At 39.7% G+C, this 13874-nt stretch overlaps 1 protein-coding gene and 1 non-coding gene across 2 annotated transcripts in view; both read right to left on the bottom strand.

The window, feature by feature from the left end:
* Positions 1-12209, bottom strand: part of Ddx56 (putative ATP-dependent RNA helicase DDX56) — a 30884-nt gene extending 18675 nt beyond the window's left edge. The window contains exons 1-4 of the mRNA XM_053788140.2: positions 11928-12209; positions 9325-9478; positions 6992-7168; positions 5764-5917 (exon numbers count right to left, since the gene is read on the bottom strand). Coding sequence (XP_053644115.1) covers positions 5764-5917; positions 6992-7168; positions 9325-9387 — 394 coding nt within the window. The 5' untranslated portion in view covers positions 9388-9478; positions 11928-12209. The remainder of the gene's footprint in view (positions 1-5763; positions 5918-6991; positions 7169-9324; positions 9479-11927) is intronic.
* On the bottom strand, positions 9161-9279 carry LOC128699622 (5S ribosomal RNA). Its single transcript, XR_008408642.2, has one exon. It is a non-coding gene; the product is annotated as a 5S ribosomal RNA (ribosomal RNA).
* Positions 12210-13874: the final 1665 nt, after the last annotated feature.

Raw genomic sequence — 13874 nt, 5'->3', positions numbered from 1 at the left:
AAAATGTTGTGGAGGGAGTACGTAGTAGGAAATTTGGGGTGCCAGGCGTAAATGAAAATGAGGAGCATTTAATTGAGCTATGTGTAGAAAGAGGTTTGGTAATAAGTAAGACATATTTTATGAAAAAGAGGATAAATAAATATACAAGGTATGATATAGCATGTAATGAAAGTAGTTTGTTAGATTATATATTGGTAGATAAAAGGTTGATGGGTAGGCTCCAGGATGTACACGTTTATAGAGAGGCAACTGATATATCGAATCATTATCTAGTTATAGCTACAATTAGAGTAAGAGGAAAATGGATAAGAGGAAAATGGCAACAAGTAAGAGGGAGGTGAAAGTATAAACTAAGGGAGGAGGAAGTTCGGGTGAAATATAAGCAACTATTGGCAGAAAGGTGGGCTGGTGCAGGTATGAGTAGTGGGGGGGGGGGGGTGAAGAGGGTTGGAATAGTTTTAAAAATGCAGTATTAGAATGTGGGGCAGAAGTTTGTGGTTATAGGAGGGTGGGTGCAGGAGGAGAGAGGAGTGATTGGTGGAATGATGAAGTCAAGGGTGTGATAAAAGAGAAAAAGGTAGCTTATGGGAGGTATTTACAAAGCAGAAGTGTTATAAGAAGAGTAGAGTATATGGGGAGTAAAAGAAAAGTGAAGAGAGTGGTGAGAGAGTGCAAAAGGAGAGCAGATGATAAGAGTGGGAGAGGCACTCAAGAAATTTTAATGAAAATAAGAAAAAACTTTGGAATGAGTTAAACAAGTTAAGAAAGCCTAGGGAACAAATGGATTTGTCAGTTAAAAACAGAGTAGGGAAGTTAGTAGATGGGGAGATGGAGGTATTGGATAGATGGCGAGAATATTTTGAGGAACTTTTAAATGTCGATGAAGAAAGGGAGGCGGTAATTTCATGCACTGGCCAGGGAGGTATACCATCTTTTAGGAGTGAAGAAGAGCAGGATGTGAGTGTGGGAGAGGTGCGTGAGGCATTACATAGAATGAAAGGGGGTAAAGCAGCTGGAACTGATGGGATCATGAAAGAAATGTTAAAAGCAGGAGGGGACATAGTGTTGGAGTAGTCGTTTTTTTTTTTTTTCCAACAAGTCGGCCGTCTCCCACCGAGGCAGGCTGACCCAAAAAAGAAAGAAAATCCCCAAAAAGAAAATACTTTCATCATCATTCAACACTTTCACCACACTCACACATTATCACTGTTTTTGCAGAGGTGCTAAGAATACAACAGCTTAGAAGCATATACATGTACGTATAAAGATACACAACATATCCCTCCAAACTGCCAATATCCCAAACCCCTCCTTTAAAGTGCAGACATTGTACTTCCCATTTCCAGGACTCAAGTCCGACTATATGAAAATAACGGGTTTCCCTGAATCCCTTCACTAAATATTACCCTGCTTACACTCCAACAGATCGTCAGGTCCCAAGTATCATTCGTCTCCATTCACTCCTAACTAACACGCTCATGCACGCTTGCTGGAAGTCCAAGCCCCTCGCCCACAAAACCTCCTTAACCCCCTCTTTCCAACCCTTTCGAGGACGACCCCTACCCCTCCTTCCTTCCCCTATAGATTTATATGCTTTCCATGTCATTCTACTTTGATCCATTCTCTCTAAATGACCAAACCACCTCAACAACCCCTCTTCTGCCCTCTGACTAATGCTTTTATTAACTCCACACCTTCTCCTAATTTCCACACTCCGAATTTTCTGCATAATATTTACACCACACATTGCCTTTAGACAGGACATCTCCACTGCCTCCAACCGTCTCCTCGCTGCTGCATTTACCACCCAAGCTTCACATCCATATAAGAGTGTTGGTACTACTATACTTTCATACATTCCCTTCTTTGCCTCCATAGATAACGTTTTTTGACACCACATATACCTCAACGCACCACTCGCCTTTTTTCCCTCATCAATTCTATGATTAACCTCATCCTTCATAAATCTATCTGCCGACACATCAACTCCCAAGTATCTGAAAACATTCACTTCTTCCATACTCCTCCTCCCCAATTTGATATCCAATTTTTCTTTATCTAAATCATTTGATACCCTCATCACCTTACTCTTTTCTATGTTCACTTTCATCTTTCTACCTTTACACACATTTTCAAACTCATCCACTAACCTTTGCAATTTTTCTTTAGAATCTCCCATAAGCACAGTATCATCAGCAAAAAGTAACTGTGTCAATTCCCATTTTGAATTTGATTCCCCATAATTTAACCCCACCCCTCTCCCGAACACCCTAGCATTTACTTCTTTTACAACCCCATCTATAAATATATTAAACAACCATGGTGACATTACACATCCCTGTCTAAGACCTACTTTTACCGGGAAGTATTTTCCCTCTCTTCTACACACCCTAACCTGAGCCTCACTATCCTCATAAAAACTCTTAACTGCATTTAGTAACTTACCACCTATTCCATATATGTACTTGCAACATCTGCCACATTGCTCCTCTATCCACTCTATCATATGCCTTTTCTAAATCCATAAATGCAATAAAAACTTCCCTACCTTTATCTAAATACTGTTCACATATATGCTTCAATGTAAACACTTAATCTACACATCCCCTACCCACTCTGAAGCCTCCCTGCTCATCCACAATCCTACATTCTGTCTTACCTCTAATTCCTTCAATTATAACCCTACCGTATACTTTTCCTGGTATATTCAGTAAACTTATTCCTCTATAATTTTTACAATCTCTTTTGTCACCTTTCCCTTTATATAAAGGTACTATACATGCTCTCTGCCAATCCCTAGGTACCTTCCCCTCTTTCATACATTTATTAAACAAAAGTACCAACCACTCCAACGCTATATCCCCCCTGCTTTTAACATTTCTGTCATGATCCCATCAGTTCCAACTGCTTTACCCCCTTTCATTCTGAACAGAGTCTGTGGAGACAAAGAACTTTGTCCTTGGAGGCAAAGAGGGGAATGTATGAGAGTCTAGTTTTACCAACGCTCTTATATGGGTGTGAAGCGTGGGTGATGAATGTTGCAGTGAGGAGAAGGCTGGAGGCAGTGGAGATGTCATGTCTGAGGGCAACGTGTGGTGTGAATATAATGCAGAGAATTCGTAGTTTGGAAGTTAGGAGGAAGTGCGGGATTACCAAAACTGTTGTCCAGAGGGCTGAGGAAGAGTTGTTGAGGTGGTTCGGACATGTAGAGAGAATGGAGCGAAACAGAATGACTTCAAGAGTGTATCAGTCTGTATTGGAAGGAAGGCGGGGTAGGGGTCGGCCTAGGAAAGGTTGGAGAGAGGGGGTAAAGGAGGTTTTGTGTGCGAGGGGCTAGGACTTCCAGCAGGCATGCATGAGCGTGTTTGATAGGAGTGAATGGAGACAAATGGTTTTTAATACTTGACGTGCTGTTGGAGTGTGAGCAAAGTAACATTTATGAAGGGGTTCAGGAAAACCGGCAGGCCGGACTTGAGTCGTGGAGATGGGAAGTGCAGTGCCTGCACTCTGAAGGAGGGGTGTTAATGTTGCAGTTTAAAAACTGTAGTGTAAAGCACCCTTCTGGCAAGACAGTGATGGAGTGAATGATGGTGAAAGTTTTTCTTTTTCGGTCCACCCTGCCTTGGTGGGAATCAGCCAGTGTGATAATAAAATAATAAATAAATGTTGCATAAGTGTCTCAATCTTCAATTTGTTGGTTTTCAAAGCATTTATCACATCTGTCAGACACTGCAACATCACAGGAATTTGATACAAAGAATTCTTCAATACTTGTCCAACCTTTGGACAAAGACCTGCTTACACTAGTGGATGGTTCCACTGTGATCCCGCCTCGTCCTACTTCGACTCACCTGTCTACTGTATATAAGCCACTTCCCCGGCCATATGGTGTACTTTTTACAAGAGTGATGGACTGAACACATCGATTCCAGGCTGAGGGACTGGTTACCTCAAACTCCTCCTCTCCTTACTCCTCTCTGCTTTGTATTGGACTGAAGAAGCCACTGTGTGGCAAAACGTTTCCTTAATAAAGATTCCCATATGCTGCACAAGTGTCTCGATCTTCAACTTGTCGGTGTTCAAACCATTTATCACACCAGCAATCCTACCATCATGTAAAACAATTACAGGTTTCTGTTTCACATTCATTTGGCAGGACGGTAGTACCTCCCTGGTTGTTGTCTACCAACTATATAATAGATATAGCATGAAAATAAACACTGTGGGTTGGAACATGCATTCTCCCAATGTAAGCAGCTCAAATAAAAGGATAAGCACTGTAGAGTGCAAAATAAGCTAAATGTCAGAAAAAAGTAAGCTAAATGAAAAGTTAGAAATTAATTGAAATGGAAATGAACATAGATATCAATGAAAAGACAGAACTAAAGCTGTTCCAATTACCAAATTGGAAAAAAATAAAAGGGCAAGAAATATCACTGCAAAAAAAAATTGAAACTGATAGGGAACTATGCAACAACATAAAATTCTGAAGTGTTTACAAATGAACAATGCCCAGAACCAAACAGAGGCCAAATCAAGTAGAAGTGTTAAGCATTGAAATGCTTATCAATTGAGCACAAGAAACCACCCATTCAACTATTACAACTACCCTATAAAGTGCAGTCAGTAATTTGGCCAAAATGACTCAAAATTAAAAAAACACAAATTTAAAAATAATGCAAAATAAACAGTGTAGACATTCTTGGTAATAAAACATTTCCTCTGTTCATTAATTACATCCCCAGGTCTCTCCTATATTACAGTTGTCTTTCATTTGAATTCATAATCACAAAAATTGAAGATTTACTCTGGAAAATAAAATATGCCCAGGAATGATTGGTCATGGTTTAGGATATCCCAATAATTGTAGCAGACCTATTAAAAACCCATAAAGAGACAGATGGTATTGGGAAACTTTACCCTTCCTTGGAAAAAGAAAAAAGAAAATACTTTCACTACTTTAAGCCCTATTTCAAGCTGTTTCTGGGCCTGAAGCTGACCAAGATCACTTCTTCCATTCTACCAAATGATACCAAGAAACAGCCAATAAAATAACAAAAACCATCCTAGAAAACTTCTTGAGGTCAGAGGTTTGCTTTTCCTATCATGTACCACATGATTCAATATTTTTTTTACACTGTGCACACTCAATGCACAGACCCATTCTCTTGTGTCTAGGCCTAAATTTACCACTCACGGCACATTTGCGGGCACTGGCATCCATAACGCAGATCTACATAAGACAGGGAAAGTGTTAAGCAGAGGACAAAGGAGAGGTTGCTGAGGTGGCATGGGCATTAGAAAGTTGGAGCAGAACAGAATGACCAAGAGAATGTACAACTCCAGGGTGGAAGGAAGAGAGGGAGGGAGGGAGGGTGTAAAGGTTTCAAATGGTAGGCATATGTGAACATGTTAGATTGGGTTGCATAAAGACTGGTAGTTTTAGGGATTTGGCATGCTGTTGGAGCATGACCAAGGCAACATTTATGAAGAGGTTCAGGGAAACTGGTTAGCCAGACTTGTGTCCTGGAGGTAGAAAGTACAGTGCCTGAACTCTGAAAGAGGGGTGGGGATATACTGTAATTCTAAGAGTCACCTGTAATGTTTTGTCTGTACTCTGCAAAACAGATATTCAATGAATAATGGTAATGTTTAATTTTTTAGGAGTTACCTTACCTTGGTGGTAAACTGCTGATGTGGTGGTTAAAAAACTACAAATTTATTATCAACCTACAATGATATAAAAATCAGAATGATTCTTACCTACAAGGAGAGGACGTTGAGCTTCTAGAGGAACTTTCTCAGAAACATCAACAAATCGTACTTCACGTTTACATAAAACTGTCAGCTGACTTATATTGTCTTTTATTTGCTTACACAACTCCCTAGTTGGTGCCAAAATAAGAACCTGTACAGTCTGCAAAAAAAATTACCTTAACAGCATTAATAAAGTCAATTTTGCTTTAAACAAACTGGCTGTTTCCTTTCATTTGCTCCCTAACAACCTTTCCAGAAGGGCAGACATCAGAGTGCATTATTGGTACACTAAAATGAAACATCACCATCACATCCTGACTTTGAAGGTGAAGGCTCTGTACCAATGTTGGGACGATATTAAAACATTTGGTGATGCCAATAGTCAAATTTAGGCCGATACTGCTACCAATACCATGAAGCAAATATAATAATGGTATACCAACAACTTCAAAATTAGCAGATTTCCACCTATACAGATACCAATAAATTATCCAATACCCACCAATAAGGCTGTTTTCCTAGAAGTACATTACCGTATCATGTACTCAGTTATTGTGAATGAGGTAATGGGAGTTTTACATTCTGCACCAGTGCATTCCTTACCACTCAGTAATGAATGCAGTGGTGCAGAATAAACCATAATAAACCTCATCGTGGATGAGATTTATTGTGAAGTTACATAACTCAATATTGTATGGACAAAATTAGGTAAGGATTCATATGGCTTATAACTGATTTTTTAAATAAATTCTGGTGAATCTAGGTGCTGCTAGTGACTAAAGTTTGCAGTTCATTCACCAAATATTTTTTATTTAATGAAAATCCCATCCTGTTTTGCTCCCAGGGCCTGCAGTCCATGGTGACTGTGTGTACCTGGCAGTGATGAGATAATATGCCATCCCCTGTGCTTAAAAAAATTTAACAGTAGAACTGCACATAGGTTGGATTGATATTGAATATCGGTTATAATGAATACATTTCTAATACCATGAAATGCAGTTTTACCTAATTTAAAGATAAAAAAAAAATTACCAGTTTTCACTTACAAATAATTTCAACAGTTGTTTGCCTTTGAAATTACTTGTTTAATTTCTGCACCCAGATTTTTTTATTTAAAAATTACAGTATATATAAAAAGGAATAAATCACAGCTAAAAATAATATTTTATACTGTGATGTAATAGTTTTAAAATTTAATTATGAATTAACACAATTCTTGTTTATTTCATCTTACTTGTTCTGTGGCTGTCCGTTTTCCTTCAAGAATCTTATGAACAACAGGAATAGCAAATGCACCAGTTTTACCCGATCCTGTTCTTGCCCTAGCAAGAACATCTTTCCCCTCCAGGATTAATGGGATGGCCTTCTCCTGGACTAGGGTCGGCTCTTTCCATCTTAATCTTGCAATGGCCTACAAATGTATAGTAACAATATGTTAAAAAAAAAAAAAAAGAGGACAGCAAAAACCTAAAAAAAATCACACAATCACACAACTTTCACTGATAAGAAATTTTTCATCTAACTAATTTCAAATGGTTTGAGGTTAATGTAATGAAGATGACAAGCCCATCAAAATTCAGGTACAATACCCATTCCTTACATTTTTAATGCAATTAACCCTTAAACGGTCCAAACAGATCGACGTTCAAATTCGAAGTGCTACAAAAGTAGATCTACTTTTTTTACATATTTTCAAATACAGTGGTCCCTCGTTTTTCGTAATTAATCCGTTCCTGGAGGAGCTACTACAAATGAAATTTATGATTTGCGAATCAATTTTCCCCATAAGAAATAATGTAAATACAATTAATCCGTTCCTGACACCCAGAAGTATTAAAACAAAAAAAAATTTTTACATGAAATATACATGTAGTACATAAACAATACAATGGGAAATGATGAATGAAACATTAACAGCATAACACTTACCTTTAATGGAGATTCTTCTTAGTGTATGGGAGACTGGAGGAGGAGATAGATTGGATTGTTTACAGTTTGGAAGGGGAATCCCCTTCCAGCAACACCTCAGGTACCAATTGCTTCTCTGGGGATGCTTCTCTTCTCTGTTTCTTAATGCCACTAGGACCACCTTGAGAGTCACTCTAGTCCTGTCTCGCAAAGTAGCTGTGGAGAGAGCTCTGTTTCTGGCGTCTCTTTAACACTTCCCTAAAATGGCCCAAGACTTTGTCACTGTACATATTTCTCACCTTCTTAACCACAGGCTTGGCACTAGGAGCTTTCTTTGGAGCCATGGTAGCTTATTTAGTACCTGCAAGCACTTAAATGAGTGGAATATTATGAAATATTTCGTAGGAGCACTTGAGGGGACCTTCACTCACTGGTAAACAATGCCAGACTGGCTGGGTAGGGAGGCCGCCCCGGCTCACACCGTGTGTACACGTCCCGGACGAACTACTATTCGCAAGTCAACCTATGAAAAGCGAGTCCATGTTTATACGAAAATACCCCTATGATTGGCGAAATTTACGATTGCCGAGAACTACGAAAAGCGAGAGACCACTGTATAACAAAAAAAATAAAATTTTGATAAAAGTTTTTTTACACGTTTTCAAATGTAAAACAAAAAAAAAATCTACATTTTTGTTTCATACTTTCAGATGTTGAAAAAACGTATATATACGTTTGGACCGTTTACGGGTTAAACAATACATATCATAATTCCCCAAAGTTACATTACAGTTTGTTACCACTGGCAAGTTTTCACTGCATTCAGCACTTTTCTGGTCTTTTTATTACAGAATAGGTATAATGCATTGGAAAATGTATAATGAGGTATCAGGAAATTTTCACCTAAGACAGCTGAAGAGTACTAATGAACTTGTACTCTCTATAAAGATACAGAACAAGGGCAGATATTAAAATGTTGAAAATATTTATCAAAGACAAAATCATAACAATCGATCAAAATTTTATAAATTTAAATTTATAAAGAATATATGATAATCCTAGTTTGGCAATAGAGCTGGTGATGAGAAAGGCAAACTGCCTTGTAGCATAAGTGAAGAAAATTACTAACATTCCATTTCCCATCAATATATTTTATTAGACAAAAGTAGGACAGGATGGATGAAAGTAGGAGCTGACTAGCATGTTTCAGTGGTCTTACTGCCATACTCCACAGTTATAGCTATGGTAATAAGGGTCAAGAACACAGTTGATAGTCAATAAAGTTAGATAAGTAAGTTTATTCAGGTATACACAAATACAGTTACATAGAATTATCATACATAGCAGCATATGTGTAGAGAACCTAGGATAACCCAAAAAAGTCAGACAGAGTGACTTATTTCCATTGGAGTCCTTTTACCTTATTATTATAATATAAATTTTATAATATTTTCTTATTATTCTATAATGAAGATAACATCTTATAAAAGATTTATGCCAACAGCATTTGGTGTTCCCAGGCGGTCACCCATCCAAGTACTAACCAAACCCAACGTTGCTTAATTTCGCTGATCGGAGGAGAAGTGGTGCATTCAACGTGGTATGGCCGTAGGTGAACACAGTTAGCTAGAAATGTATAAATAACACACACCACATTACCTCCAATATTCTGTCATCCAGCCCCATCTCGTGAAACTGCACAGTCTTCTCGTCATCTTCCATTATCTTGCTCTTATTTGTGGAAACTTTAACCAAACACTTGCAGATAGTGGCTCTTTACTGCAATATATTTTCCAAGATCAACCACCTTCACCTGCAACACATTTTTTTTTTATGATATTGGCAGTGGCTGAAGATTTCTTTTCTTAACTATAAGACTTGTCGTGCACTGTGGTACACACCATGACCTTTCATGCAAATGACAAAATTAGAAAAAGATAATATCTGGAGGTTACCTATCACTGTGAAAAATGCTTATTCTATTTCACAATTTTCCAACGGCAGAGAATTAACAAGCAATATTTTCCCAGAATTAAGCTACGTTAAATAAATAGTAGAAAGCACTGTATGTATAAGTAGTGAAATCACTATGTATGAATATAAATCCATGCAGATACATACATATGTAGATACATACACATAGATACAAACATATGTATGTGTAATATATACATCCCCCCAATGAAAAGCAGGGGTGTCACTAGTACCCCTGCTTTTCATTGGGGGGATGTATATAGAGACAATACAATAAGTGTCAGGGGCCCGAGACTCTTTAACTGCCTCCCAGCATACATAAGGGAGATTACCAATAGATCCCTGGCTGTCTTCCAGCAGGCACTGGACAAGTACCTAAAGTCGGTACCTGACCAGCCGGGCTGTGGCGCGTATGTTGGATTGCGTGCAGCCAGTAGTAACAGCCTGGTTGATCAGGCTCTGATCCACCTTGAGGCCTGGTCATAGACCGGGCCGTGGGGGCATTGACCCCCGGAACTCTCTCCAGGTAAACATGTATATGAATGTCTGTGTGTTACAGGCTTTCACTGTCAAAAAAAAGTTACTCAAGAAGGCTGCATACGTTAATGGTGAAAGCATGGGAGAGGTGCCTGAGAGGGGAATCAGAAGGTGACATGTTTGGGGTAATATAGCAAGATGCTGCTGTTGATGCTGCTGCTGATGCTGTTGATGCTGGTGTCATCTCCGTAAATAACTCATTACTATTGTAACCAGATATAAACATGTAAATAGTTCATTACCACTAACTTGTTTAACCCGTAAACGGTCCAGGCAGATCTACGTTCACATGTGTAGTGCTCCAAAAGTAGATCTACGTTTTTTTACACATTTTCAAATGTAAAAAAAAAAAATCTACCCTTTTTACATACTTTCAAATGTTGAAAAAACATATATATACGTTCGGACCGTTTACGGGCTAATTATCAAATATTTACAACCCAGTCCCTGGACCCCTTTATGTACCCTGTAATGCTGAGGTACAGTCCCTGGACCACTTTATGTACCCTGTAATGCTGAGGTGCAGTCCCTGGACCACTTTATGTACCCTGTAATGCTGAGGTACAGTCCCTGGACCCCTTCATGTACCCTGTAATGCTGAGGTACAGTCCCTGGACCCCTTCATGTACCCTGTAATGCTGAGGTACAGTCCCTGGACCACTTTATGTACCCTGTAATGCTGAGGTAGTCCCTGGACCACTTTATGTACCCTGTAATGCTGAGGTACAGTCCCTGGACCCCTTCATGTACCCTGTAATGCTGAGGTACAGTCCCTGGACCACTTTATGTACCCTGTAATGCTGAGGTACAGTCCCTGGACCACTTTATGTACCTTGTAATGCTGAGGTACAGTCCCTGGACCACTTTATGTACCCTGTAATGCTGAGGTACAGTCCCTGGACCCCTTCATGTACCCTGTAATGCTGAGGTACAGTCCCTGGACCACTTTATGTACCCTGTAATGCTGAGGTACAGTCCCTGGACCTCTTTATGTACCCTGTAATGCTGAGGTACAGTCCCTGGACCACTTTATGTACCCTGTAATGCTGAGGTACAGTCCCTGGACCCCTTCATGTACCCTGTAATGCTGAGGTACAGTCCCTGGACCACTTTATGTACCCTGTAATGCTGAGGTACAGTCCCTGGACCTCTTTATGTACCCTGTAATGCTGAGGTACAGTCCCTGGACCCTTTCATGTACCCTGTAATGCTGAGGTACAGTCCCTGGACCTCTTCATGTACCCTGTAATGCTGAGGTACAGTCCCTGGACCACTTTATGTACCCTGTAATGCTGAGGTACAGTCCCTGGACCCTTTCATGTACCCTGTAATGCTGAGGTACAGTCCCTGGACCTCTTCATGTACCCTGTAATGCTGAGGTACAGTCCCTGGACCTCTTTATGTACCCTGTAATGCTGAGGTACAGTCCCTGGACCACTTTATGTACCCTGTAATGCTAAGGTACAGTCCCTGGACCACTTTATGTACCCTGTAATGCTGAGGTACAGTCCCTGGGCCACTTTATGCACCCTGTAATGCTGAGGTACAGTCCCTGGACCTCTTTATGTGCCCTGTAATGCTGAGGTACAGTCCCTGGACCTCTTTATGTACCCTGTAATGCTGAGGTACAGTTACTGGGCCCATTGTATCCCTGTAATGCTGAGGTACAGTCCCTGGACTCTATGTGATCTTATGACTACCACCCACAGGATGGTTATGGAATGCATAAAAAATATATTAAACTAACTAACTTGTTGTTACTGAGCTGCTGCTGTGCTGTTGTCGTTGCTGCTGCTGCTGTGCTGATGTTGTCGTTGCTGCTGCTGCTGTGTTGATGTTGTCGTTGCTGCTGCTGCTGTGTTGATGTTGTCGTTGCTGCTGCTGTGCTGATGTCGTTGCTGCTGTTGCTGTGCTGATGTTGTCGTTGCCGTTGTGCTGATGTCGTTGCTGCTGCTGTGTTGATGTTGTCGTTGCTGCTGCTGCTGCTGCTGCTGCTGCTCACATGTGCTTCTGCCATCAACACTGATGGTTCTTATCTAATAAACATTAAAATATCACTCTTACTATATTTTTTTTTCTAAGTAAAATATAAATTACTAATACCCTTAAAATAAAAATAAAATAGGATATAAATTATGGTTTTCACTCTGGGGATGAATTACAAGACCTGTGTTACAGACCAGAGTACAGTTGCTGAAGTTATCTTATGTAAGTAAGTAAGTAAGTTTATTCAGGTATACACAAATACAGTTACATAGAATTATCATACATAGCAGCATATGTGTAGAGAACCTGGGATAACCCAAAAAAGTCAGACAGAGTGACTTATTTCCATTGGGATCCTTTTACCTTATTATTATAATATAAAGGTTATGTCTATAATATTACTCACAAGCAGTCTCCAGAATATCTTGCTGAGAATTTTGTCAGTGATAGAAACCAAAACCAGTATGGTATAAGAAGTGAACACAGTTTTCTAGTGTCTACAGTAGGCCGTCCATAGAATAGGTACTCTCTGTAAAAGACGAATAAGTTTATTTAGGCACAGGTACACATAAGTACAATTATCATACATAGTGTAAATTACCTAGGATAACCCAAAAAAAAGTCAGACAAAGTGATCTTATTTCCACTGGGGTACATGGTACTATGGTTTACATCTCTATGTCAGAAATGAGGATGTGAAACAAGATGGGGCCGAGTGCTATACCTGGTGGAGCGAACAGTTTCTCGCTGTGCCGCCTGAGATTTAACAGTTTACCATTACTCTTTGTCTTTTATTGGTTAGAAAGTTGAAGATCCATTTGCCCAGTTTTCCAGTTATTCCTTTAGCACGCATTTAGAGCGCTCATTTACATTATGATCGCACTGAATGCCCTCTAGGTAGACTTGCCGAAGGTTTTGGCAGTCTGTGTATACTACATCTTCATTCTGTTTGTTCTCCAGTGCATCCAAGACCATATCATAGTTGTCCAGTAGTTGTGAGAGGCAGCAGTGACCTGCTCTTAACCTATGTTGCCCTGAGTTGTGCAATGGTTGTGAATTCAAGTGGTTGGCTATCATGCTTCTTAGAACTCTTTCAAAGATTTTTATAATGTGGGACGTTAGAGATATCAGTCTGTAATTCCTTTCTGTTGTTTTGCTGCCACCTTTATGGATTGAGATTATATCCGTTGCATTAAGCGACTGTGGGATGACCCCGTGTCCAGGCTCTCCAGAGCACACTAAGACACAAGTCTGAGCCTGGGGCAGAGTGCAGCGGCATGTTCCTAATGACTTTTTCAAAGTCCAGTGGAGTTAAGAGTTATGTCATAAATTTGCTATACGTATATTGACACGGTAGTGAGACTCGTTCATGAAAAATTCATTTGGATTCTCAATCTTTAGTCTGATTAATGGCTCGCTAAACACAGTCATACTGAGACTTCAGTATATCAATCATTTCCTTGCTGTTCAAATAAAATGGAGCTTATAGTCCCATTTTATTTGAACTGGGACTTGAAACTAATGTGGGTTTTCTTTGTTTTTTGGTATATGAAAAGAAATATATTTTATTTCTTTCAATTTCATTCATTGCTTTTAGCTCATCCTGTCTGTCCTGAATCCTGTATGAATTATTTACCTGGAGAAAGTTCCGGGGGTCAACGCCCCCGCGGCCCGGTCTGTGACCAGGCCTCCTGGTGGATCAGAGCCTGATC

Source organism: Cherax quadricarinatus, chromosome 31, assembly GCF_038502225.1.
Source record: "Cherax quadricarinatus isolate ZL_2023a chromosome 31, ASM3850222v1, whole genome shotgun sequence".
Taxonomy (NCBI): domain Eukaryota; kingdom Metazoa; phylum Arthropoda; class Malacostraca; order Decapoda; family Parastacidae; genus Cherax; species Cherax quadricarinatus.
This window is presented reverse-complemented; position numbering and strand designations above follow the sequence as displayed.